Source organism: Ursus americanus, chromosome 21 (assembly GCF_024610735.1).
Source record: "Ursus americanus isolate L20-20 chromosome 21, mUrsAme1.1.p, whole genome shotgun sequence".
Classification (NCBI taxonomy): Eukaryota; Metazoa; Chordata; class Mammalia; order Carnivora; family Ursidae; genus Ursus; species Ursus americanus.
This window is the reverse complement of record NC_142147.1, coordinates 1,269,527-1,297,039: the sequence shown is the minus strand read 5'-3', so window position 1 is coordinate 1,297,039 and position 27,513 is coordinate 1,269,527. Positions and strand designations below refer to the sequence as shown.

Sequence of the window (27,513 nt, the reverse complement as noted above, 5' to 3'; positions counted from 1 at the left end):
GAAACCAATCTGTCGCTATCAGGCAGGCCGGGCTTTCCCAGGCCTGCTCCCCATCTCTGCCTCGCCCTGCCCGGACCCTACCCCGGGGGACCCGGTGGGGGGCACGCCCACTGCCTGGCCCCAGAGAGAGAGGGGCAGGCTTGACACAGGGGAGGATCCTGAGCAAGGCCAAGGAGGTGGCACCCAGCTGGGGGCTGCCTGGAGGCGGTGGCTGGCAGGGGTCGCCCACCTTGCTTCCCACGGTGTGAGAGTAAAACCCCGGCAGGGAGAGCCCTCTGCCTCTTGCTGGCACATCCTTAGCCGCTCCCAGTTCTGGGACTTGGCCCTGGCCGTTCCCTCTGCCTGGGGCGTTCTCGTTCAGTGTGAGCAGCGCCTCCCGTGAGGAGCCCTCGCTGCCCACCCCCAGACCGTCCTCCCCGCCGTGCCACATCCCGCACCGCTGTCCTTGCGCATCATGGTGTCCGGGGTGTGCGGCCTGGCCCGGTCGGCGCCCGCGTGCTCACAACTGACCCAGCACGTGGCAGGCACGCAGGACCTCAGTGCTCCTTCGGAGGAGCGATGGTGGGAGGGTCTTCACCTCCCGCAAAGCCCTCCCCCGCCCACCCGCACAGCACCTCCGCGGGGTTGGCAGCTCAGGCCCCGTGTGCCATGTGCATAAACTAGGGACCGGGCAGGTCCCCTGGGCTGAGAGCCATGGGCCTCGGAGCCCGTGAGGGCTCCGTTCTGCCCTGCCCTGGATGGCCATGCCAGCCGAGGCCGCAGAGCGTTGATGGTGCATGTGGGGACTGCCGTGACTGTTCCCTGCCTGTTTGTCCTCCTTTGCGCAGCGGAAGCGGTTTCCCTACAGACTGGTGCTGATGAGGGTCCTGGTGGAACTTCATGAACTGTTGAGGGCTGTGCACACGTGGCCCGGAGATCAGAGCCGAGAGAGCCACAGCTCCTGCCAGGAGAGGGGCCCGGGTGCCAGCCCTTTCCCACCCCTGCTGATGCCCCTCCCCCACAGCAGAGAGGCAGATGGCCGTGCCCACGTGGCAGGGAGGGGTGTGCCGGCCTGGGCCACGCAGTGTGGAGCTGGCAGATCCTGGGTCCTGGCCTTGGGGAACAGTCAGGGGGGGGCCAGATAGCGGTCACACAGCAACCAGGCAGGGCGTTGATGGCGAAGGAATGAGAAAGGCAGGGAGGGCTTCTCTGAGCCACAGTGCTACAAAGCCAGGAAGGGAAACTGCGTCCTGGTGAGGGGAGCCACACAGACCTGCGTCCGGACCCCCCCCCCCCCCAGCAGACCCCCACCTCTATAAACAGGGAGGGTGTGTGAGGGCTCGAAGGGAACGCAGGAAAGACCATGCGTAGGGCAGGGCTCAGGAAGGGGAGCAGGCAGACCCCCTGTCTGCTCACTTTCACCTGCCTGGCTGCCCGTGGGCCTTCCTGCCCCGAGAGGCCTCTGAGGGTTGTGTGTGCAGGGAGTGCCAGGCTTACCCAGGCCCCCGCTGGGTGTGGCCGTGGGGCTGGGGCAGTTAAGCCCCCCAAGTTCCGCCTGTCGGTTATGGGGCTGGCCACAGGAGGAAGTGGTGGTGGCTGGGGCCGGGATCTGGATGCGGGACCCCCCCTGGTGTCAGCACCCTGTCTCCCTTCATCTCACATCTCCCAGCCTGGAGTCCCCACACCCATCTGGGCCCTAGGGACCCAGGCTGGGCCGGCCTGGCCTGTATGCTGCCCACGGGGAGAGGGGGCACGTTCCGGCCCTCCAGCCCCAACAGGAGGGCTCAGACTCTAAGGCTCCCCCTGCCCGGGCCCTCCGCCTCCCCCGGCCCATGGTCCTTAGTACTCACTGAGGACCTACTGTGTGCCAGGCACTGCCCCAGGACACAGCCAGTGAGCAAGCTAATCAAGTGAACACCCTGTGGGCATATGGGCACAGCCTGGCGGGGGTGGGAGCTCAGGCCAGGACAGCCCCTCCTGGAGCCACATGGGTGCTGGTGTGGGCCGCCGTGGGCCATGGCCCCAGGAAGGCTTGGCTTCCACGCTGGGCGAGACAGGGAGTCGAGCAGGCAAATGAGCAGAGGAGGGCAGGTGGAGGTGTGGGGAGGAGCTTGAGTCAGGAGACGGGTGTGTCGTTAGAATCCATGCTGAAGGCCCCAAAGGAAGGAGCTGGGGAAGCTGACTGGCCGGGTGCAGGGAGGGCGAGGCCTGGAACTGGGGGGGGGGGGTGGATGGGGGGGCAGGGTGAGAGGTGCCCGAGGCCCGGGGAGGTGGTCCTCCCACCGCTCTTGGTTACAGCGGCCCCCAGGCGACACGGGGGGAGGGAGGGACGTGTTTGTTGGTCCTTCCCCCTTCCCCTGCCTGCCCTCCGCCCAGGGGAAGGTTTTATTTTGTCCTGAGACCATACGTGAGTTCTGGTCCTTGCCAGCCCTTCAGAGGGGGCGTGGGGAGGAGCACTGGGAGGCGCCGCACTCGCCTGGGTCCACGGGGGTGAAAGGAGGTGCATACTGTAAGGAGCCCCGGGTTCTGACCAGCTCCCGGAAAGCTTGGGGGGAAGCAGGCGAAGCTCCGCACTGGAGCGGCCCACACGGGCCCTGGTTGCACAGGACACGCCCGTCTTCCAGGAATCGCGGCTCTGAAAGCCTAACCGCCCCCAAAAGGATGAATCTTACCATATGTGCGCTGTGTCTCAATAAAATACTTCCAGTGTGTTCAGGGCTCAAGTAGGGTCACACCACTCTTGTTCGTCAGACTCGGTCTGTGACCCCGAGCGCGTGGGGCCCTGCTTGGCACCACTGCCTGCGTGCCACGTTGTTTCTTGATTTGGAGGGCACCTCCTTGCCCTCGGCCGGCCCCCCAGAGTGTGTTGTGACCGCGGCCAGCCGCCCTCCTGTGGCCTGGCTTACCTTGGACAGCACCCGGCCCCCCAAGCATGGCCTGAGTGCTTGCTGGCCTCGCCGAGGCCACGTGTGTCGGGGTCGGGCTCACAGACGGACAGCAGACCACATGAATTGTCACTCAGCCCTCACGGGGACGGCCTGAGCCCCCAAGGCGGGAGTGGGGGGGGCGAGCCTGAGAAGCAGAGGGTGTCGGAGCCAGATGTCTGGAAAAGGAGTAGTGAGCTTCCCGAGGCAGGTGCATGTGAACACCGTTAGACTGACCGTTGGTGGAGAAGTGGAGAGCCCAGCTGCCCGGGCCCCCCACCCCTGCCGTCGGCGGCGCGCTCAGGGAGTCGGGGGGCAGAGCCAGTGTGGGAGGGCTCCTGGGTGCAGGTCCCTAGAGGTGCCGATGCCCGCTCTCCCCTCCGGGCCAGGGTACCCGCGCAAATAAGCCAAGATGATCTCACCAACATCCTCTTGCGGTCACCCCACGCTGTCAGTGAGGACTGACCCTGGGTTGAAGAAGCCGCTGGTGGGGCCACAGCGGGGGCCTGAGCCCCTCAAGGCCCTGGGGCAGGAGGGCAGTACCAGCGACCGGCTTCCCTCCCCCCTCGGGAGAACAGAGCGCCTGCAGGTGCGTGGAAGGCTCCTGGGAGGCCCGGTCTGTGTGGGAAGATCGTGCTGAGGGCTGAGGGGGCAGAGCGGGCAGCATGGTGAAGGCCGCATGGCCTGTGGGGGCGGGCAGACGTGGGCCTCTTCAGGCCATGGTGCAGTATGGATCGGGGGTGAGGCGGACCCCGCCAGAAGAGCCAGGCTCCGTGCAGTGTCTGCACTGGGCCTCCCCAGAGCTCCAGCTCCCTCCTGGGGAGCCCCCACCCCTTTGGAGCTGTGAGATCCTAGGAGGCAGTGGGCCAGGACCCTGCCTCTGTTCTAAACGTTAGGGAAGCCCGTGACTCCATTAAGTGGACTCCTCCCCACAGGCCTTTGTAGATTCCACGGGGGGCCTAGAACCTGCCCCTCGTTCCCCACGGTCACCTGTGCCCACCCATTGCCCTCCACACCCCCTCCATGCCCTGCACCCATCGGCGGCACAAGCCGACCTCACGGGCCTGGAACTGTCCCGGGCTGCCCTGCGCGGGGCCCTGGGGCTCTGGGGTGGGGGACACCCTTGCTCTCCAGCGCCACATACACTTGCCCCCGCCCCCGCTCCTCCTGGGCTTGCCCCACCCCCAGCCCTACTCAGCACCCCCTTCTTCCAGCTTGCTTCTCTCTCTCCACCTCAGCCTGGGAATCAGCTCAGCTGCTTGTCAGGACTGTGAGGGAAGCGGAGGTCGCCGGGCCCCGAGGGCCTTGGCAGCGAGGGGGGCCGCAGGCTGGGGGTGCAGCTGACAGGCCGGTGCTGGGTGCCCGTGCGTCCTGTGCCTCAGTGTCCTTGTCCAGCAAACACCAGCTGGAGGAGAGACCCTCGGCCCCGGGAGTCCTGCTTACCAGGGCCCAGGGAAGGGAGTGCTTCACGGGAGGTCACGCTGCCTTCTGCCAACAGGTGGGCTTAGACTCAGCCCTGTGTGCTGGGGGAACCTGGGCCCCTGGGCTGGCTGGCCACGGCCCCCAGTCACCCAGAGCTCTCGTCGCAAGGTCCCCTCATGGGGAGCAGAGCTGTCCCCACCGTGGCCTGAGCTGCCCCACCGCCCCCCGGTGGGAAAGCCTGAATCTGTTGCAATTTTCCCTCTGTTATCAGGGCCTTATCTGGCCATGTGTGCCACCCAGAGGCCAGGGTCTCTCTCCTGGCAGCACCGCGCCCCCACCCTGCTGGGCCCAGTGTCACGGCCTGCCCACCGGCTGCCCAGGACCAGTGAGACAGGAGGCCAAGGCCTTCTGCCAGCACTGCCCCCCTGCCAGGCCTCAGCCCTGTCCACCAACCCTCCACCCCAGAAGGCAGGTGTGGCACCCCCTGGAGAGCTGAAACAGGAACAACAGTTGTAATAGTAACCCGTCTGCGCTCAGCACCAGGGCACCACCTTGCTGAACCCTGACCCCAGCCCTGATTTCCATGAGGAAACCAGGCTCAGGGACGTGTGGCCACACGGCCACCTGCCTCAGCCTCCTGCTGTGCCTTCTGCCCAGAATGTTTTCCCTGGCCCGTTGCAGACCTTCATCACTTGTCGCCTCCTCCAGGAAGCCTTCCCTGACTGTCACTTGCCCCTCTCCTTCATGGCCTTCAGTGGACCCAGGAAAAGATGGACAGGCTAATGAATGCGGGAGTCAAGGAAGGGTGAATGAGAGAACAGTGGTGGAGAATGAGGCCCCGGATGAGGGCTGCCAGCACTCCAGCGGGAGAGGCAGGGCCATGTGGCCCATCAGTGTCTGCCCTGCCCCCAGGCCAGGGGCCAGCCTTCAAAACCCAACCCTGACTCAGGAGGGGCTCTGGGGCAGGTCCCTGGGCCTCTGTCTTCGCTGTAAATGGGGTGTAAGAAGGACCTTCCCAGAGAGGCATAAGGGACCCACATAATGGGCGGGCACAGGGCGGGGCCTCAGGTAAGACTCACACTGTGGTCAGGCCCCTAGTCCAGTGGGGGGCTCGAGGGAACTCTGCCCTGGTTCTTTCAAATATTGTTTCCAGTGGTCTTGGGGTACGGGCACAGACCTCCACTACCCATGCAGTCTGCAGGACCATCCGGGACCAGCGGGAGGCCCAGGGCCGCAGGACTCCCTGCCCAGTGCTCAGAAACACCTGCACCAACTCCTAGCCCGACAGGTCCACCTAGGGGCCGGAGTCTGGGGGGTTGTGTCCCCTCCACAGGGACCAGCTCCAGCTCTCTTAGAGTTGGTCATTCAAAGCCCCCCCCCCCCCTCCCGGGCTGCCTCGCCATCTAAGCCAGGAGGGGCCGTTAGTCGTGCAGCTCGGGGACTCGGAAGGGAGCGGGGATCATCCCGCCGCACAGAGCCTGTCTCCGTAATTCAGTCTTAAAGCATGAAGAACGGGAGTTGATGAAATTCTGCTATCAGCGCCCAGCCAATATGCAAACTATCTCGCCCCCAATCAAATAGCTATTATGTTTTCATTTCCATTTCCACGTCCGGCTTAATGAGCAGGAGACGGATCGGCGCAGGGCGTCTGCTCGCCGTGATAACTGAGGGGCTCCGGGCAGCTGGGGCAGCGCAGCGACCGCCGTCATCACTGCGGACGCCCCCAGACAGGGTCCAGCCCCGGGCACCAGCCTCCCTGCCCTGCTCGGCCGTGCGGCCGGCGTCACCCTCGATCTGGGCATCTGGAGGGTGAAGGGAGGCACGGGGCCACCCTGGTGCAGAGGGGCTCTCTGCCTGAGCCAGAGTCTGCAAGGGTGGCGTGTCTGCCGAGTGTCCTGCCCTGCCCTCCCCCACCACTGCTTCCTCACGGGGACCGTGGGCAAGTCACTTCACCTTGCTGGGCCTCAGTTTACTTGTCTACAAAGTGGGTGTGATCTCTGGGTGGTGTTGAGAGGCTGGAAGGAGATCCGCCCCTTATGACTGGCTCAGGGCCCGGCTGGCCCCCACCTACCCCTCTGCTATCCACACCGCCCCTACACTCTGGGCCCCCAGGCAGGGGTGGTTAAAGGAGAACATTGTAAAATGCTGAGCACAGGGCTGGTATAGACAGGTGATGCTTACTAATGGCACGTGCCCGGGGTGGGGGAGGCACCCCCGTTCCCCAGGCCCTCTGCACAGCAGGTGGTGACGGCCAATGATGTTTGGTGCGCACTTCCTACGTGTTTCACCCTGTGACGTAGGAGCTGTTGTGGTTTCTGAGCACAGAGAGGTAGAGTGACTTGCCCAAGTTCACACAGCCCAGACCCCTGCCTTGCATGGATTGGCCTGGGCTAGCTACTGGGGTCTTTGCCAGAGAGCAGCCCCCAGGGGCCAGGCGGGGCTCACTCCTGGCACAGGGCAGCCAGGGAAGCAGAAGTGATGCATGGCCAGTGGAGGAACCTTCCTCCCCAAGGCAGAGTAGGACCCGAGTGCCCCCCTAGGACCCCAGAGTGTCCCCGGCTGGGGTGACATGCACTCGGGGTGCCGAGGCAGGCACAGTGCAGCCTTGGCTGTGACAGCACCGCGCTCGTGGGCTTGGAGCGAGTCGCTGGTGGGCGGCGGTCTCCAGCATTATCAGAGTGGCTTTAATTGTGCTGGAACCGAATTAGCGGCATTAGAATAAATTCCTGCAGCCTGGCAGCCTCTTCCTTCACGCTCATCATCACGCCTTTGTGCGGCGCGGGGCCTTTGTTCTCCCATAAACAGACCCGCCCCGAGCTTGGGGCCTCCCTGGGTGGCTGAGGCCCGCCTGAGCGGGGCCTGGACCATCGGAGCTGCATCCCTGGGGTCAGGCAGGGGTGGGGAGGGGTGCGCCAGCTCTGCCCCGGCATCGCCGGCATGCTCTGGTCCCTGCAGGCCCTGAGAGCAGGTCACTTCGTACCCGTTCAGCAGAGCAGGCGACCAAGGCCCTGAGGTCCTGTGGCCGTTCAGCTACGGGCCGTCCCCTGGGAGCTCTAATGAGCCACACGGGGCATGAGCACATCTCGAAAGGGTTGGCACGTGGGCTGATCCCAGAGGCCTTTGTGCTGCCTGCCGAGGCTGGGATGGCTGCCACCCCCCCTGGCCACCATGACCAGCGGTCCCTGCTCAGGACCAAGCCCGCAGGCAGGGCAGCTCGAGGCCAGCCTCCCCCGCAGCCTCTGCTTTCCTGCCCAGATGCCTGCCAAGGGAGGTCACGGCAGGTCAAGCCTCCCACCTGTCCCAGGGGCACAAGTTGGACCAGTCTGGGCTGTGCCCAGTCCTCTTCGGAGCCTCGCCTGTCCACGTGGGAGCGCTCACAAGCAAGCACAAGACTTGGCCTGGGGCTGGTTTCGTGCCGTCTCAGCCCGGCCACGGGGTGGTGAGCACCTGCCCGTTGCCCGAAATTACGGCTCCGGGGTGTCCGGGGAGTCCAGGCGGCTGCAGCCAGGGAAACAACCCTGCCTGGGACTCTCTATAGCTCCCCAGTGCCTCTGGGGTTAGGATCCGCTCCTCACCCTGGCCTCGCTCCAGCCTCAAAGCCGAGCTCTGTCTGGTCCCCAGGCTGTCCGGAGCCATGTTCCCAGCTGTCTGTGCCCTCTGAGCTCTGCTTCGCCCGCATTTGCCCCTCTCCCTCACAGCACTTATAATCTGCTGTTGTTTCCTGTTCGGGGCCTGCCTGTTCTTTGACGGTCTCCCCAACGGGCCTGGGAGTCCCCCATGGAGTCCAGATGTCCCGGGCTCCTCTGCGTCCTGGAACGCGTCCGCCCCAGATGTCGGCGGGAGGCAGGAAGGGCGTCCTCCCGGCCGGGGACACTCAGCTTGCCTCACTCTAGCCGGCCGCCTGTGACCAGGGCTTCGAGCTGACAGGCAAATAGAAAACCAGCTTGCCCACCCCCCCGCCCCGTGGAAATCGCTAGATTGGGAAAGTCGGGCTGGACCCTCTTTTCTCACATTGCTTCTTCTGTCATAGTCTCCCTGGACTGCTGCCCTGAGCCAGCTCCTGCGGCCCGCGGGGGACGCCGGCCAGTGGCACCAGGTTTCACCACTGGGGAAATAACAGTGAAAGAGGGGAGTGAAGGGCACCAGGAAGAAGACTAGGGGTGTGGTGAGAAGCCCCTGAAACTGGGCAATTTTCATTCTTTCTAGGGAGAAGGCACTGGCTTTCTCTGGATCCCCACGGGGGTCGTGATGTACAAAAGGTCGCACAGGCATGAATCCCAGTCAGATCTCCATCTGCTGCCATTTGCTTGCCTCCAGGCATGGGGAGCTCAGCCCCTGAGGGTGGCCCTTCCGTTCTGCATGCCTCTGTCCCTGATGCCAGTGAGAGCAAGCACCGGTGTGCTCCCGACACAGGGGTTTGCCGATGTTGTCGTGACTTCCAGATGTTTCTTCTTGCTCAGCCTGGGCCCAGAAGGGCCCCCCACCCATTCCTGAGTGGGCTGAGCGGGGGGGGGGGGGGTCTGTGAGTCAGGACCCCGCCCCATGGCCACGCCCAGATGATGGGCGTCATCTCCCTGATGACGGGGGACGGGGAGTGGGGGGGCGGGACAAGTGGCTAGGGGAGAAATTAGGGAAGGTGACAGCCGGGGCTCAGGGCCCAGGCTGAGCCGGCCAGAAGGGGCCTGGGGAGGTTTGGAGAGCAGAATAAGGAGGGACACCTGCTCACCACTGTTCCCTCTGCCTGCCCCCCTGGACACGGTGGTCTGACCTCAGGGACAAAGAGTGCTGCCCTGACCAGCGCGAGGGACACCCTGGCTTCCCCCTCCCCCAGGAAGTCTCTGGGCTTCTCAGCTGCGAGGGGCCTCCATGGCGCACCCCCACAAAAGCCTCCCGGGGAAGGTGGGGATTGGAATCAGGTGCTGCAGGCCCGAGGCCCTCCCGTCCCAGAGGCTTGGCTGCTGACACCTGTGTCCTCCCTCACCTGCGCCCCATCAGGCACGTATCCCGTAGCCACGTGTTCTGAGCACTTCCTGGGCACTGCACACGGGGCCCACCCTCACCAAGCTCCCAAGCCTCAGTACCTGAGTGTGGGGACTTCTCGGAGGACTGTTCTGGGCCCGGGAGAGATTTACGCTCCCATCTTAGGGGCTGTGGATGCACGCTGGGGCTCCATGAACCCCTAGAGGGGGTTGGCGAAGGTGAGACGAGGGCTGTGGTCCATGGAACGCCCGGAGCCCCCCCTGAACCAGAAGAGGCCCCGTGGCTTCTCCCACAGCTTGGAACAGAGCGGAGGGGAGACCTGGGGAGGGGCCGGAACCACCCTCCTGGCCAGGGGGGCTCAGTGGGCCAGCAGAGGTCGCAGAGCTGGGGAGGTGGGGGTGGGACAGCCGCGGTGACCCCAGGCGTTGGAACTATCGTGGGGACTGAGGGTGATACCAGTGCGAGGTGTGTACAGGTCTTGGGGGGCACCGCTCATGGGCTCTGGCTCTGTGGGGGGCAGAGCCTGTGCCCCTCTGCCCGGGAGGGGGTCTGGAGGCCGGGGGCTGTCGCCCCACAGAGCCTCACGATTCCCTTCGGGCTGTGTCTGCAGGTTCCCTTGGAGACGTGGAGGCTACGGAAGAGGCTCAGGCCATGGACGCCAGCCTCCCAGAGCGGGAGGGTGAGCCCGAGCCTGAGGCCGAGGCCGCGGGAGAGCCCGAGCCCCTGAGCCCTTCCAGTCCAGGTGAGTCGGTGGTGGGTGCACGACAGGCCGGCGTCTACACCTGCACTGCCCCGCCCCTCCCTACGTCCTCGGCTGGGCAGCGCACGTTGAGCTTGCTGGTGTCCGTGGGCCAGCAGCTGGGCAGCTAAGGGCCAGGGGCCTGGAGGGGCGGGGGCAGGAGACACGTACGCCCTCAGCATGAGGAGGGTCTTGGGAGTCCAGCCCCTTCTGACAGAGGGGCAGACAAAGGCCTCAATGGGGAAGGTCTAGCCCATGCTTGGACAGGGAGTCCTAGGCCACTGAATGACCCCGAGAAAGCCATGCCCTCTCCCAGCCTGTTTACCCTCTGTGGGATGGGACGGCGAGGCCTCGGCACACGTGGTCTCATCGCATTGCAGGGTATCCTGGTACGGCACTTGACCCCATTTTACAGACACAGGAATGAGGCCCAGAGAGGTTAAGGGACTTGCCCATGGTCACACAGCCTGTATACACCCGAGCAGTGATCTGACCCCGGGTCTGGATTCAGGTGGACTCCCCTTCGTACAAAGCCTGCTTCCCCCACCCCCATCTCAGGCACCTGGAGCCTTTCTTTGGACCCTCTTGGTGGCAGTTTTGGGGGTAGGGGTGGTGTTGGGGGGAAACCCAGGGGTGAATCAGCCTGACGCTGGAAGCCTCCTCTGGCCAGGTCGCCAGCGGGTTTCAAGGCGAGGGCAGCTCCTTTAGCTAGCCGTACCCCAGACACCCCCAGGAAGAGAGCCCTCCCTGAGGTGGGGGCATGGGGGCAGGTCAGCAGCCTCACCCCTGTTTTCCTGAGGCGGAAACTTGACTTGAGGGATTAGTGGGGGCTCTGGTCTGCCTGCTCTGAGCCTGAATCACCTCTCCCGGCCTCCCCTCTGCTGGCCGTGGCTGGGGGGGTCTTACCCCCATTCAGGGCCGGGACGCTTTTTGCACACAGGGGCTGAGTGACCTCCCAGGCCCTAGTCTAATGGGGGAGATGGAGCCCTAAAGCGGACCGTTTCAGAAGGCAGTGAGTGGGTGGCATGACGGGGTGAAGGAGAGATGGGGTGGGGGTGACACAGCAGAGACCAGAAAGGTGCACAGAGAAGGGCGCACCTGCCAGTGCAGAGGCCCTGAGGGGACTGGCCAGTGGGCAGCAGAGATCCCAGGCAGACCGTGCTCCCTGTGGAGCCCCTGCCCCCCAGCGTTTCCCAGTCTCCGAGCACCTGTGCCCCGCCCCCTGGGATGACCACAGGCCAGGAGCCCAGCAAGCCTTGTCCTCGAGACCAGCTCGCCCGTGTCCCTTTCCACGGTGGCAGCTCATCGGGAGTGGGGCTCCCCTCCCCCCAGCTCACCCAGGGACAGTGGCCCGGGAGGTGCTTCAAGTTTATTACTATGACCTCTGCCGCCGGCCTCATCATCGCGGCTAGCGGAGCAGCCCGCTGCCCCCCGGCCCTTCCCCAGGGCCCGCGCTCCTGCCCTGCCTGAGCCTCAGTCTCTGCATCTGTGTCTGGGCGGCCAGGGCTGCGGGAGTGAGCAAGGGCCCCCTTATCGCCACCGCCATCACCGCTGCTGTTAGGTGCTGGGTGCTACCGGGGGCGCCCTGATCTGCCAAAGGGCAAGTGGCTGTTGCTGGCGGACTTTGACCCGGTGGTTTTCCAGGGGAGCCGGGCCCCTTATCTGATCTGCTCGCCGGGGCCGTGGGCCGCGCGGGGTGGGGGCGGGGCTGGGGAAGGAGCTGGAAAAAACAGCCGGGGTTGCACCTGGCACAGGCCGTGGCGATAACGCAGCGATGGGCCAGATAAGCCCGCGGGAGCAGTATCTGCCTCTCGGGCGGGCCCAGCGCGGCTCCCGCGCGATGGCTGGAGCTCAGATGCCAGCCACGTTGATTTATAGCCAAAAATAATAGGACTTTTATACTGTGTGATTGATTTATTTGATGTTAATCACAGCCCTTATCTCGGGTATTAATAATCTGCCGGGTGCGTGACGTCACCAAGGGGGGGCTTTTATGGGCGCTCATCGATTGGGGGCTGCGGTAGTTATCAGGCTCGGCAGGGAAGGCAAATATGCCCTTTGGGCTGGAATTGGGTGCAGGGCCTGGCTCGAGGGGCCCCCAGCTGCTGGCGGAGGAGACCAGGGAGCTGGGGCCTGCACGTGTGCCCGCTGGCCTGGGTGTGCCTTTTAGGCCACCCTACCCTCTGATTATTAACTGCGGCTGGAATAGCAATTATTGCTGCAATTGATGAGGGGATGAGAGGTTTTAAAGGCCAAGGAGAAAACTGAGGTATCTGTCCCCCCATTAGAGCAAACCTGGGTGTGGGGTGACCTTGGGCACGTGCTCACCTACTTGGGCCTCAGTTTCCCTCCCAGCTACAGGGCAAGGTGGGGAGGTGGGTGAATCGGCGCCCAGGGGTGGTGGGGCCTGATGGTGTCTTCTTGTCTGCAGACGCTAATCCCCCACCCCCACCATCGCCACCGCCCCCCACGCCCACAGAAGGCTCCCAGGAGATGGAGGGGCAGAAGCCAGAGACACGGCTGGAGGAGGAGTCCGGCGTCTCCTGGAGCGGGCCAGGTAAACCACACCTGCGGTTGTCGGGGTCTGGCGGCCCAGCATTCTGAAAGTCCGGGAGCCTGCTGTCCTGGTGGCTTGTGTGGGATGGGCCCCGCCTCCCGGCCAGGGAGGCCATGGCGACCCTCTGGGCCAGGGCCTGTGCCCGTTCCCATGTCCAGCCGGCCCGTGGGGCCGGTAGGCCCCGAGGGCTCCCGGGAGGCCTTCCCCTCTGGTTGGGGAAGAGCGGCAGGTGGGGAGGGCAGGGAGAGGTGTCATAGGAGTGCGTCGGGAGGCCCGCCCCCTCCCTGGACTGGGGCTTCAGGCCTGTGCGGGTGGCTGCAGCCATGTGCGAGGCAGGCTGGAGGGTAGGGCACGGCTTTGAGGTGGTTTCCTGCCACCCGTCTCCCCCACCACCAGTTTGCAACCAAAATTCTGGCTTCGGAGGTCCTCCCAGAGGTGTTCTCCACGTGCTTGTATCCACTGTGCCTAGAAAGGAACCTGGGCGTGTTCCATTCTTCGTAATTCGGGGGAACGTGGGGTGGCGTGGGGGAGGGGTTCTGGGGCTGCGTCTCTGGGCACAGGCGTGGCTTGTCCTCAGGACGGGGGGTGAGGGTGAGCGGGGACCCGCCTGGGGCAGACACGTGTGGGTGCAGGGAACGTTCACGGAGTACCTGCCGTGTACCAGACAGCCGTGAGCAGCTGGTCCTCGGGGCGTGCGCGTGCAGGGGTGATACGAGCAAGGGTCAGGGGCCATGGAGAGGGGCACGCAGGTAGGGCCTTGCCTTGTTGTGGGGTCAAGGAGGGCTTTGCCAGGGCAGAGGGAACCCCTGTTCCTCCTCTGAGGGCCCCAGAAAGGAAGGGTTGGCCTGGCGCTCAAACCAGGACGGTGACCCCACCAACTCTCACCAACCCCCCCAACCTGAAGGGGCTATGGTGTTGCCTAGGAGCTGAGCATGCTGGGTAAGACAGTGCTGGGGGTCCCCTCTGCTGCCCCCCAGCACAGCAAGCCTGCTGCCCTTCAAAACAGACTGGGTTTATGTCCCTCAGCCGTTACCCCCTCATCTTGGGTCCCATTGATGGCAGAGGGGAGGGCCTCAGGTGTCCTGGCAGGTAGGTGGCAGCCATGTGCCTGCCCCCACCAAGGAGCAGCTGGCAGGGGGTGGGGTGCCCAAAGGGCCATGTGTCCGTGAGGCCCTCAGGGCCTAGTCAGGCACTGCTAAGCCACACGCCCACCCACCAGGTTCTCAGGTCTGCACTGGGGCCTTTCCGCACATAGCACGGTGCCATGAGGGCTGGGCAGGGACCCTGTGGTCAGACTACGCTCCCTGCCTCAGTTTCCCCAGCTGCAGATGAGGCAACAAGGAGGCCCCCAAAAAAAGCCAGATCAGTGGTGCTGTGGGCCCTGTGACCCCTCACATTCCAGTCTTTATCAGGAAACTTCCTGCTACGGTGGGGGGAGCAGGGACCACCCACGTGCCTGAGGGGCCCTAACTGGCCGCTGGGCTGAGGCCACAGCCGCCGGGGAGAGCAGCTATGGGGAGGAGAGTACCAGGCAGCCCCCACACCAGCCTCTGAGACGGGCACAGCGTGATAGTGAGACTTGTCCAAGGTCACCCAGCTGGGTGAGTAGGGTGCAGAGTAGGGTGCAGGCCTGGCTCCTGAGGGTGCAGACCCAGTTCTGGGGGTGCAGGCCTGGCTCCGGGGTACGGACCCGGCTCTGAGAGTGCAGACCCGGCTCCAAGATACAAACCTGGCTCTCGGGGAATACAGACCCAGCTCTGGGAGTGCAGACCCGGCTCCAGGGAATACAGACCTGGCTCCGGGGCACAAACCCAGCTCAGGGAGTGCAGGCCCGGCTCCAGAGCAGGGCTGTGCTGTGTCAATGCCAGCTTTAGTTGCCACCCCAGTGGGCCCCACCCCCCCCTTCAGTGTTAGAATCCTCACCCCTATTTTATAGATGGAGGCATAGAGGCCCCGAGAGGCTGGAAGCTGACCCCAGGGTGGGGGGTTGGCCCTGGGGTGGCTGTGGTTTAGGGCTGGGGTGCAACCTCTGGGGCCGGGGGCTCCCTGTCAGCCTCCGCAGATAGAAATTTCTGTGCAGTGGGCAGCGATGGGCCGATAAGCCACCGCTGGCCAACCGCCGTGGTGCCTGCCCCCTATCAGACCCCGGACAGGCCGGGCTTATCGTCCGCCAGGGAAGCCAGAGAGGCCCAATGCACCCTTATCTCTGAGGGGCCGCCCGTGCCAGCGATGGGGCAGCAGGGCTTTGCCAGGGCCTGGCCGGGCCGGCATCCCCGAGGGCAGTGCCCAGACCAGTGACCTGTGGGAGGGGGGCGTGCCGCCGTGGCCTTTGCCCACAAGCCTTGCCCCCCTCCCCTTCTCTGACCCCTGAGCCCCTCTGCCAGTCCTGGGTGAGCTTCTGTCCCTCCCTGTGTCTCTGAGTCTATGTCTTGCTTCTGGCTGGAAAAAAGTGCTTCTTGTGGAAAAAGGTGCTGGCCCCACCACCTGGCTTGGGGACCGGGCTTGTGAGGCCAGCCTGGGGACACCAGCTGCCGTTCTCCTCTGGCATGAAGGGGCCACCTTGGACCCCAGTGCACCTTGCACTGTCTGGCTTTGGGGGAGTGACTGGGCCCCAAGCGTCCGGTTCCCACCTGGCCTTTGTGAGGCGGGGCCCGGTCACCTCCCAGAGCCCACAGCTGGGGCTCCGCATGCACCTGGCACAGCTCACTCTGCTCGCCCCCACCTCCCCTCTCTGGCTGCGACCCGCCGGCCAGGGCTCATGGGGCTCTCGGGGACCCCCTTCGCCCCCGGTGGGACCCACCAGGCCCAGGAGCCGGTGGCCGCAGCCCAGCAGAGACTGGGCCTCAGGGCCTCTCTGCCGCAGCGGAGCGCGTTCGGGGGGGCTGCCCCTCCCGTGGTCAAGGCCCAGCGCAGATGGCAGCGAGCACCCCAGGAGGTCTCCTCAGTGGAGCTAGGGAGAGTGGTGAGCGGTGGCTTCACGGGGCCTGCGGAGTGGTCATCCCCACGGCACGCAGAGGGCAAGCCACAGCGTCTTCCGCCCGCCCGGGCAGCCAGGGTTCCTCTGGGAAGTGGGGTGTAGGTGGGGTTCCTGGGAAGAAGCCACTCTCAGCCAGAAAGGCATTGCACCCCTCAGCCAGCCCAGCCACGTGGCCCCAAGGCAGGGAAGAGCCACCTTTCGCTTCCCTGTCCACAGGGTGGTCTCGTCCCCCCCCCCAGACGCTCTCTCCTGCCCTGGGCACAAGAAGCCCCCACTGCCCCTGGCGTCGGTGGGGCCAGGCGGGGTAGGGGACCCAGCTCTGAGCTGGCGCTGTCCCCTCTGTCCTCTGAGCAGCAGGACAGCCGCCCGCCTCGGGAAGGTGAGGGCCAGTGCGAGCCCACACCCAGTGTTAGAGGGATACCCTGGACCCTCGTGAGTTGGTGTACTAGGGTGTGTCCGCGCTGTGAGCTCACACCATGCCAGCGAACGAACCATGGAGTGTGCGGGAAAGGAGGAGATCCTGGAGGACAGGGAGTCCCCCACACGGGCCCCACAGGGCAAGGAGCTCCTCTGTCACAAGTCTACGTAAAGGCTCGGGGTTGCGATCAAGGCCCCACCAGGAGGCCCTGGGGCCTGAGCAGGGTGCAGGGGAGAGGTGGGGTCTGGTCCCTGGTCTGTAGAGAGGGGGTTACAGCCCACGGTGAGGAAGGCTCCCACTGGGGCTTGGGGAGAGGGGGATGCTGGGCTGGGGGCTTTGAAGGGAAAGGGGGTGGGTGTCAGGAAGGGAGAGAGCTCAGTGTTTTTATCTTTGAAATGACCTTGTTCTCTGGAGGGGCTGGCTGTTTAAAATTCTGACATGCAAATGGCTGAGAGCTATAATCTGTAATCCGAAAGCATGTCTGGAGGGCAGCTGGCCAGGAGCTCTCTGCCTGTGAGGGGTCAGCCCCCCATTCCATGCCCCCCCAGCCCTCCTGCCATCATCCCATTTCCCGCCCCCTCTGTCCCCACTTAACATCTAGAAAAAGCAAGTCAGGCGGGCAGGCCAGCCACTGTTAGGACTGAGAGCCTCTAGGGTCCCATCCTGAGTGGGGGTCCTGGGCCCGTCACCCACCTCCTGGCCCGCATCAGAGCCTCTGTCCCATGGCAGTCAGTGTGCCCTCGGCCTGCCTGACCAGGTCATGGGGAACTAGATGAAGGGAACAGGTGTGGGGAGTCCCGGGGGGTCCGGGAGCCTCCCCTGCAACCAGCCTCATGGTGTGGGGTCCCCTCCCTGTGCCCCTCTGGGAGCCAAGGTCCAGACGCCCCGGCTGGGAGCAGCGCGCATCCGCTGCTGAGTGCAGGGCTGTCCACTGCGGGTGCCACATGCCAGGTGGGGAGCAGGGAGGTGAACCTGGGAGGCCCACCAGGGCTCCCCGCCAGCTCCGGGGACATCATGTGGCTGTGAAGAAGGAAGGGGGTGGTCAGAGCCACAATTGGTGGCTAGGCCTGTGGCCTGGCTTTGTGATCAGAGCCCCAAGACTGGGGTCCCTCTCACCCACAAGTGCCTTGGAGCCTGGAACTCTTTCCTGGAGACCACTATTAATGAAACAAAAGCTGATCGGCCAGCATCAGGGGTTTCTTCGTTTGTCCCCATCTCAGGCTCTGGAGGCAGAGACGGGGAGGCTGGCCATGTTTTCATGGCCTGCAGGTCAGCAGAGGCCTCCCCAAGCTGAGGCCTAAAGGACCAGCTGGAGTGGGGTGAGGGTATCCAGGCATTGAGCTGGCATGTGCAAAGGCCCTGAGGTTTGAGCACTGTGGGTGTCGCTGGAGCACGAGACAGGCTGGGCGCCGATGGGTCAGGGTTTGGGCTCAGTGCAGGGAGTATAGATACCTCTAGTGCCTTGGCTCTAAAATGAGGGACTGGAGGGTTTGAAGTGAGGTGTTCGGGTCACTGCCGTGCAGCAGCTGGGTTGAATGAGCACCCAGGGAGCATGGTGTGTGAGGGGCCAGAGGAGGCACCGGAGCCTGACTGCCCCCACCCGTGGCGTCCTGGGGAGCCTGCTGGAATCTTCGCCCCTGCAGTGGACAAGGGCGTTGGGCTGGCTGTCTGGGCCGAGCTCGGCGGACTAATCTCACTGCTGGAGTTTCTAGGCAAACCTCAAGGTTTGTTATCGGGCAGCGGGCGGTCGGGCTGCCGAGGCAGGACGGCCTGTCCTGATGGACAGCCTGGGAGATGGACCGATATGGCCTGGCCGCGCGTCCCCTCCCACCGGCTCGGCCTGTGTGGGTGGGAAAAATCATTTCAGCTATTTTGCGTTATCGTGGGGCCTGGCACTGTGGCCTGATAGGCCTATTTGTCTTAGATTAACAGATGGGGGAGGGCGGAGGGAGAGGGTGATGGTGGATGGCAAGGGTCAGCCTGGGGTCAGCTCCGGAGACCAGACCCAGTAGCTGAGTCAGGAGCCATGTCTTCTGGGTGTCCCCAGGAAGGGAGTCCACGCTGTGTGGCCCCCAGGGCATGTGTGCCCCAAGACCCACGCAGCAGGCTCTCTGCCCATCCTGAGCCCCCCCGTTTCACAGCCGAGCAGACTGAGGCTCCAGGTGGTGGGGGGGCAGTCCCCGGGGCGGGGGTGGTGCGTGTCCCTGCCATCAGCCAGCCTTCCTTCCTGCCCAGGTGTTTACTGAGCACCTCCTGGGGACCAGGCACGCCGCAGTGGGTGGCCACAGTGGGCAGTGGTCCCCCCCTTCGAGGTGTGTTGTGGGGGCAACACAGGCCATAGAACCCGAAGAGCATGGTGTCTACAGCCCAGGAAGAGGGGGAGGTCGTTTATTCATTCCACAAACACTTGGATGTTACACACCCGCCTGGGGCCGGCAATGTCTAGGCGACCGGGGAGCTGATGTCCGAGTCCAGGAGACAGAGACGACGAATACAGAAGCAATACTGTCACATGTCCGAGGCATAAAGAGGGGGAGCGATGCCTCGCCGAGCCCACACGGCACCCAGACCGGGACGGGAAGGCAAACCACTGCCCCGGGAACAGTACACCAGGTGGAGGGCTCAGCAGAGGCGGGAGCCCTGAGGCCGGAGCGCGCCCCACTGCCGCCGGGGTGACTGCAGGGTGAGGAGGGAGGAGGCAAGCTCAGAGCAAGGGGGCTGCCTCGCATACGTGGTTGTATTGGAAACGGAGTTCAGCCGGCACGGGCTTCCTCCAGCGCAGGCTCAGGGTGGCTGGTCGTCGACGGACCCCTCGGCTGCCCACTGCCCCCGGCCCCAAGCTCTTTCCACGACATTGGTCCCTGGGCCAGGGCTACGGTGGGGGCCACGGATGAGCCTGTGGCCTGTCCTCCGTGGCTGGCCTGGCCCACACAGATGCCCCCTCTTGCACTACCCAGTGGGCACTGGGGGCCAGGCCACGCACAGCACCCCAGAAAGGCCACGTGCAGAGGGCATCTGCACTCGCCTTCCCTGCCCCGCTCCGGTGGGGACCCTCGAAGCGTGGAGCTGGCCGTGGCTTCCCCCGTGGCTGGGCTGCGGACCCCTTGACCCCGGGCAGCCCCTCCCTGCGGTTAGTGGCTCTTTACCGCGGAGGCGCCACCCACCTGGCGCCCAGATGGGCCCTTGGCTGCTTCTGTCTTCCAGTTCCATCCCCAGCAAAGACGCGTGGGCCGCAGGTCCCCCAGGGTGCGGACCCGGGAGAGGAGCGGGCGTTAGCAAGGCTCAGAGACTGCCGTCCTGCGTCAGAGCTCGTTCCCGTTCGCGCACTAGCTGGTGCTTCTGTTTATTGAGCACCTGCTGTGTACCAGCCACTGTAATAGACACTGAACAAACAGCCCAGCCACTCCCCTCCTGGAGCCACAGCCCGTGGCCGAGACAGCAGTGAGGGACTGGACACGGAGCCAGGGATGCAGACTGAGGAGAGTAGGGGAGTGGGGTGGCGGGGGGGCAGCCCCCCACAGGGATGTACACAGACCGCGCGCGGCTGGGGGAGCAGGCTGCAGACACGCTGGGTGACCCGCCCCATAGAGCCTAGTCCAGCAAAGGCCCTGTACTGGGACTGCAGGGGAGGGAGGCCTGGGGGCCAGGGCTGACCCCTGTGTGGGGGTGGACCGTAGGGCTTCGAGGGTGGACTTGGGAGACCCGTGAGAAAGCCCATGGAAATTCGGCGGCAGGTGCCATGCTCCCCGTTTCACAGATGTGGAAACTGAGGCTGTCCCAGTGCACCTCCGGGCGCTTGACTGGGGACTGAGCCCACAGCCCTGCCTCCTGGGGAGTGGCCCCCGCCCAGCCCCATCACACGCGGTCTTCGGGGGCTCCCCCAACCCCTTGCAGGGTGTAGACGCTGCCTGGCAGAGGGCAGGTAGGCAGCACAGTGGCCAGCAGGGAGTGTGGCTGGGGCCTGAGTCCTCGGCCGCCTGGCAGCGGGTGGGGGCCCAGGCCTGGCTGCCTGCCCTGTGCTGCCCGCTGACCTCACCGGCCTTCCGGGAGCGGCTATCTGTGGCCAGGGTGGCCTATCTCGGCCGCGGGCGCTAATCGAGCCGGCTTCCTCCTCCGCCCTCCCACCCGGCTTCCTGCCCCAGCCAGACCGCCCCCTGGCCCCGGGCCTGTCTGAGAGGCCGCCTCGGCCCTGCCAGTACGTCCCAAATGTCAGCGCGGGTCTGGGTCTGCCTGCCCACACCTGGGGGGCCCCTTCCAGAGGTTTCCCTCCTTGTCCTCCTCCTAGGCCCAAACCCAGACTCTCCCCAGCCTGGCCGTGTGGCCTGGGGTGCATCAGCTCAGCCTGTGGCCTCCGCAGTGAGCTGACCACAGACGTGCACCTGGGAGACATCAGGGCCGGCGCCTGACGCTGCCCACTCCCCCCACGGCTACCACCATGGCTGTCACCCCAGCAGGGCTCCCTTCCCTAGACCAGCACTGGTGCTGCCCCTTGGCCACCAGGACTCCCCTTGCCGATGTTGCTGTCCTCCTCACTGGCCCTCTCCTGTTCTCCCTGGTCAGCGGGGCCCCAGAGATGGCCTCCAGCTGTCCCCTCTCGCTGGGCACCTCGGGCCCACTGTGCCCCTCCGTGGGCTCGGGCAGTTCCTCTGGGATGGACACGGGGCGCGTGGGCTGTCTGGAGGCGTAAGGAGGGCTGGGGCGGGCCTCGGTGGGAGGGGCCTGGGCAGGGCAAGCAGCAGGAGGGCTGCAGGTGAAGCGGCCCCCCGGGCACGGTGCAGGCGGTGCACGCAACCATGCGGCCTCTGCCGGCCGTGCCCAGGTGTCCATCATGCCACCGCCTCCGCTGCCCCAGGACAAGGGTGAGGCAGCGCTGCCCTCCTGCTGGCTGCCCACTGTCGCGGGATCTGCCCCAGCCCCAAGGAGTGGGCTCCTCAGTCACACCCAGCTGACAGGGAAACTGAGGCTTGGCGAGGTGCAGCGGCCCTCTCAGACCCAGGACGGGAACTGGGCCCCACCTGCAGCCTCCTGCCCGCCCCGTGGGCCTCAACACTCGGTTCTCTGAGACCCCCTCCCCTGCCGCCAGCACGGGCTCGCTCTTTATTTATTTATTTATTATTCCTCTATCTCTCTGCGTAACTTTTTATTTCCTCACCGTGTTTTTCCATTACGGCGGCGGTGGACGCGGCCGATAAGATCGGTCCCCGGAGATGGGACAAAGGGGCCGCCATTGGCTCGAGGGCTGGTCATATCCTGCCCGAAAGGGCCGAGCTGGGCCTGAAATGTGGCGTGATGCTATCGCGGGGGCTTTTGTGTGTCGTCGTGGGGAGGGGGCCCCTCGCCCGCCCGCCCGCTGCCCCCCCCGGCCCGGGACCCGCCTTTGCCCCCGCAGACAGAAGACAGACGCCTCTGCGCCACCCCCCACGGGGACCGGCAGCGGCCTCTCACAGGTGCTCGTCCGCCATGCTCTGCGTGAGGCCAGCTGGTCCTTCGCTCCCCCGAGCCTGAGTCCTGCCCCCGCCTGGCCAGCGCTCCCAGATGCCCAGGTTCTCCAGCCAGAGCCCCCAGCTCTTGCCTTGACTCAGCGCTTCAGCTCCTGGGAGTTTAGCCCAGAAGAGTCCTCTCCGCGTGGCCAGGCATCTGGTGGCGGGGAGTGCTGTCGCGGCGGTCTTGGTGGTAGGAAACCGTTTACTTAGTTATTTAGTTATTTATTTTGCTGACCTATAAGATCTCTAGGAGAAGAGGGAGAAACGATTCCAAAAGAAGCAAATTCTACACGGATTCCTGAACGTTTGGCCCGCCTGTGCCTCTCCCTGCACACCCACACTCACGAGGGTTGCACACCCCCAGTGCCAAAGGCCGCAGTAACAGCAGATCTGGCGTTAACGTCGTCCGGTGGTCCCCCTCCCACCCACCACCTTCCCCACCCCCTGAGCCTTTACTGGTTCTGCATAATTCCCAGTTGCCCTGCCCCAGGGCAGCAGCAGGCCCTCCCCTGGTGGCCCCGGGGGCCTTTCCCCTCAGAGGACGCGCCACTGCCCTGGCAGATGAGCGAGGGGTGAGGTACGGAGGCGGGAGTGAGCCCGGTGCTCCGGAGGCTGAGACGCCCCGCAGAGCCAGAACGCCTATTTCAGGGCCCGGTGGGGACTCCTGAGGGTTCCTGAGCAGAGGAGAGGCGGGAAGGAGCCATGCTTGCTATGTGCAGAGAGCTGGGCTTTCTGTCCATGCCCCTCACCCGCTTCCCCTGCCCTGGCCCAGCCTACTCTTGCCATGCTCCCCCTCCAGGGGCGTGGGGGACAGAGCACTGGATGCGGCTGGACCCCTGGGTGTGAACTCCGTCACCCTCTCACTGTGTGGCCAGGTCCTCTCTGACCCTTGGTCTCGTCTGGGAAGGGGGAGGCAAGGCAGGGAAGGGGAGGGGCGGGTTTGAGAACAGGGCTGCTCAGCGCTGTGAAAGCAGGTATCTGCGGGTTCCATACCGCGCAGGCCCAGGCCTCTCCCTGCGCCCCAGCCTCCCTCCCCATGGGAGAACGCCTCCTTTGTGGGTGGAGCAGGTGAGAGGCGCAGGGCTCATAAAGGATCAGCAGGTGCTTAGGGACTATTGGCTTTTCTGGAAGGATCTTTGTCATTCCTAAGGGGCTCATGGGGCCATAGGCCGTAGCAGTGTCACATTCTCCAGGATGCTGGCTGACCTCAGTGCTTGCAGCTGCCCCCCACCCCAGGGTGGAGGCAGGCACCTGCCAGGACGGGGTCCCTTCACCCTTGTAACCATCCAGTTTCTGCCCAGACACTCATTTGCCACCTACTCCTCCATTTAGAGAGAAGCGACGGGGCCTGGACCCCAGGCCACACCCCAGCCCAGGCAGGGAGCAGGGTGGGCTGGCCAGGCCAGAGGCCAAGAGGTGGTGAGCTGGAGGCCGGGTGGGAAGGAAGGGCCCTCGGTGGCGTCGGCCCCTGGAAAAACAGGGACAGGGGCCAGGACGCCGATAGGAGCCGGAGAGGCTGTTTGCACAGGAGGCATTTCTTTACCTTATATCACACATCCCGCTTCCAGCCCGCCGCCGGGATAAGGCAGGGCCAGGGAGGGCAGGGACCCCCACCGCAGCTCCCAGGCTTCAGGGTCTCCCAGGAGCTGATGGGACTCCCTCTCCCCACTTCATAGCTGGGAAGACTAAGGCCCAGAGACCCAGGGCAGTTGTCTTTTCAAGAAGGCTGGAGGGACCATGAGTTCTCACACTCTGAGGTGCTGGGAGGGTGGTGTTCCTGGGCCCCGTGGGGCTGAGGGGAGGCCCCGTCCAGGGTGGGGGGCAGGGCAGTGCCGTGGGCCCAGCACACAGACCACCAAGGGGTCTCAGGCCCCACCTCTCAGCCCGTGTCTCCTCCTGCCCGTCCAGCTGCTCTTGGCTTTGCCCAGAGGGGGGTAGTGTCTGAGAGCAGAACCCCACCCCCAAGAAGCTCCGGGTTGGGGGTTTAGATGGGGGAGATCAGAGCTCAGCGCAGCCCCTGCTGTAACCTCCCCCAGACCTGACTCTGAGCTGCCCGCAGGGCCCTTCCCAGTGACCTGGGGCCTGATCCTGACGGCAGCCGAGCCTCCGCCCCATCCCAGCCCCACAGACCCCCTTCCCTTAGGGCTGCTGACCCCCCAGTGGAGAAGGGCCCGACAGGCCCCACCCTGCACTGCTGGCGATTCCCAGGAGGCCCCAGCCCCGCCATTAGCTGGGGCCAGGGTTCAGCCCGATAAAGATGGGCTGTTGTTCTGTGTCAAAAAATCAATAATCCCCAGCGATGTTCCAGCGATAGGAGGAGAAGTTCCCAGGCACCAGCTGGCGGGTGGGGCGGGGGCAGAGCTGGGGGCCGCAGCCCCCGGGGGCCGCCCTCCTGCCCATTTCTAACCCCCGCGGGCCAGTGGTGCAGACCCACAGCGGTCCGAGGGCAGCTCCGGGTGACCTAGGCCCAGCCCTACCCCTCCTGGCCTGCCTCCCTTTGCTACTCTCTCTAGATGGGCTGGACCCTCCCTAGGGCCGGGAGGTTCTGGGCTCCTGTGTGTCCCCTAGGGCCGGGCCCCGTCCCCCCAGGCCCGTGGCTTGTCGGCTGCTCTGGGGGGTCCAGCGCTGGCTCTGCTTCCTGCCACCGTCCTCCACACACGGGTGCTCCCTGGGTCCCAGGCACCGTGAGGGCCTTCAGGACACAGCCGTCGTGGCTCGGGCCGGACAGCCCATTGGAGAGGCTGAGTTCATGGAGCGTGAGCGTCCGTCCCCCCAGCACTAGAGGCGGGGAGGGGGGCTCAGGGTACAAGGAAGCAGGAGGCAGGGAGGGGCCTGTAGCCGATGGCATCGCCCCCACTGTCGGCACAAGGGGATGGGCACACGGAGGTCCTGGCCAGGGTGCCTGGGGCCATGCCCTGGGGTGGGCACTGCCCCGGCCTCCGAGTGGCACTGAGGCTGACCCCCTGCAGCTGACTCCCAGGAATGTCGCTTGCCTGCCAGCTCCGCCCAGGCTCAGGCCGGCCCCACGTGATAGCAGAAGGAGGGTGGGGACACAGGGCACCACGCCCCGTGGGCGGGCACATGGGGCCTAGGCCCACGTCCAGTGGAAAGCGCGCGAGGGGCAGGCCGCTGAGGCTCCCGGTGGACAGGCCCCATCCCGGGGGAAGAGCTCGAGGGGAGGCCTCAGGATCCGAGCTCTGGGACCCATGTGCTCCAGCCTAGCCCTGGCTGCTTAGGGAGGAAGGCTCTGGGCTTGAAGCCCTTTGAAAAGCTCTGGCCTGGATGAGAAGGAAACCCCACTCTAGGGAGGACTCAGGTCCTGAACACCCCACCCAGCCTGGACACTTGGGGGGCCTGGGACCCCGGTGAGGCTAGACACCTGCACCCAGGCCCAGAGGCCAGCAGGGGCGGAGGGCACCAGGGGCCAGGGCCAAGAGGCTGGAGGCTCTGCAGGTGGCGGCCAGACTGGGGTGGGGCCCCCAGGAGGCCCTGTGCGGTGGGTCAGGGCGCTCGCCGGGAATGGGCTCCTCTCCGATGTTCCCTGGTCTTGGTCTCAGTCACGTCCCCCGTGCTGGGCGCTCAGCGAAAGAAGCTAACGTAAAGACAGCTGCCTGGAGGCCTGGCCCTGTGGCGGCCCCCAGAGTGGGTGCAGGGGGCACCGCCCTTCCCTCTCCGAGGGGCCAGAGCCTGGCAGGACGGCGAGCCTGCCTCTGCCACGGCGTGGGGCCGGGAGTCCCAGACGTAGGTGAAATACAGGTTCTCCCCGACGGCAGCCCCTGGTCCTCGCTTTTATGTGTCCCCAGGTCACAGGTCCTGGCCCTCTGGCTGCCCTCCCACAGGGGTCTGGCCCTCCCAGGGGTGCTCTGTGGGGTTGCCCGGGCCAGAGGCAGGGTGGGGACCCTCACCCCAGGTCCCCGAGAGCCAGTAAAGCTCTGAGACCCCACGTGACTTGGCTCTTGAGCCGGTGATCGCGTGTGTGTCCGTGCCCCCCTCCCCCCGCCGCGGTCTTACTGGGTGGCAGCCGTGCCGATAGATGACTCCCTCTCTCTTCACTACACCAGGTGCCGTGGGGCCGCCGCCTGCGCGCACAGGCTGGGCGTGGGGATCATCCCCCCTCCCCAGAGTCTCGTGCGTGAGGACATGCAGCCTGGGTTGGGGTCAGAGCGACCTCAGACACTCCCTCAACTTTTCCAAGCCTTGCTTTTCTCAACTGGCAGAGAGCGCGGGAGATGGACCCCACCGTTTTTCCCCAAAAGCTTTTTTAGCCGTGTCCCCTCAAACCTTCATCCCCATTATTCACAGGCGCCTGGGGCCTGAGATGGGGTGAGGCCTGCCCAACGGGGCCATGGCCCCTGGTGACAGCGAGGGCTGGAATCAGTCTCTGCCCCTTTTCTCGTGATGTGGCATTCGGGAGTGGCTTGGTCCAGGGGACACGCGGGCTGGCTGGGGCCCAGGCGTGTGGGCATACCTGCACTCCCCATGCCCTGAAAGTGGGATAGCACGAAGGGGCACCCCTAGCGTGTCAGCACCCCGGTGGGAGTCTTGCCACCACTCCAGGCCTGAGGAGGCCAGGCCACGGAGAGGCAGCAGCAGGGCAGTCCTCCTCGGAGCAGCGGACAGCCCGCCGTGCACTTGGGCCTTGCCGACACACCGGAACGCAGCCCCAGACCTGCCTTGTGCCCCAACAAGGGGCCCCCACTCAGCCTGTCCCCGGTCCCCCTCCTCTGGCCTTGTTGCCCCCTCTGTACATAGGAAGCGAATACAGCGGCCGGCAGGGTGGGCCCAGCGGGTGAAGATGTCCCCAGAAGCTGATGGGAACCTGCCCTCCCCCAGACAGCTCTCCCCAAGCCCAAATTTGCTCCCTCCAGCCGGATCCCGGGAGGATGGCGCACACCGCGGCACCCACACAGAACCGACCCTCCCGTCCCCGCCAGGAGGCTCCGTGGCCACAGGCCTGGGGTTCCCAAGCGTCGGGGGGTGCCCACCCACCTCAAGGTGACCATCCAGGAGGTGGCCCTCTGTGCCTGCCCGCGGCCCCCGTTTGGTGTATCCATGTGACCAGCTCTGCCCGCCGTGTGCAAGGCCCAGATCTCCCCGGTGCTGAGGGGTACCCGGGTGGGCAGCTGGTGGAAGTGCCGCTGTGGCCCAGCACTGAGGACTTGGAGGAAGGACTGGGGGTCCTGTGATGCTCTGTGTACCTGAGCCCGTAGGAAGCCCTTTCACTGCCAAGAATGGGTGCTGGGGTCGCCTGTTTTAGGAGCGGGGCTCTCTGTGCCCAGAGGGACCGAGAGCCTGGCGAGCGTCACGTGGGGACTGCTGTGGCCTGGCTGGATGTCCCCTGGCCGCGGTGGGGCCGTGTTTGAGTGCTCACTGCGTGCCCTCTGTGTGTCCGGCCCTATCCTCTGTGCACCGCCTCCGTTATGTCCCCTCACCTTGCGCTGACCTGGTGGGGGGGCTCTTCTCCCCCATCTCACAACAGCGGAAACTGAGGGCTGGGAGGGAGGTGACCCGTGCAGCTGGCAGGTAGCCATGCGGGGACACTGCTTCTAGAGCTCCCAGGGCTGGCAGAGACTCCCGCATCATCCCTGGCGGGTGGGTTCACAGGGTCCGTCTTCCACCCCGCTCCTCCAGGCGGCACGGTTCCAGAAGGACCGTCAGACCCTGGACGGCAGTGGCCTCTCTCTGTCCTTCTAGGACCTCACCTGCCACCAAGCTCATGGATTTCCCAGTCAAGAGGGCTATGTTGGGGGCGGGAAAAGGGCTAGACCTGACAGCCAGTGACCTTGGGCAAGTCACGCCACTGTCAGGAACATGGGCACAGGCCCCTAGGCTGATGCCTCCAGCTGGGGGCCCAGGGAGCTGCACCTGCAGGGGGAGGGGCCAAGCCAGTGAGGAAAGGGTCTGCCTGGCCCCCATTGTGGGACAGCTTGTGCCAGCCGGTGCCCCCCATGCCACCCCACTCACCCCCGCTGGCCCTGCTCTGCCCTGTGACCTTGAGAGAGTCACTCACCCTCTCTGGGCCTGGTTTCCATGC

At 65.3% G+C, this 27,513-nt stretch overlaps 1 protein-coding gene across 1 annotated transcript in view; it reads left to right on the top strand.

The window, feature by feature from the left end:
- The window catches only part of ZFPM1 (zinc finger protein, FOG family member 1), a 66,478-nt gene that overhangs the window by 16,894 nt on the left and 22,071 nt on the right, over positions 1–27,513 (top strand). Inside the window, exons 2-3 of the mRNA XM_045772725.2 lie at positions 9,916–10,047; positions 12,476–12,601. Coding sequence (XP_045628681.2) covers positions 9,916–10,047; positions 12,476–12,601 — 258 coding nt within the window. The remainder of the gene's footprint in view (positions 1–9,915; positions 10,048–12,475; positions 12,602–27,513) is intronic.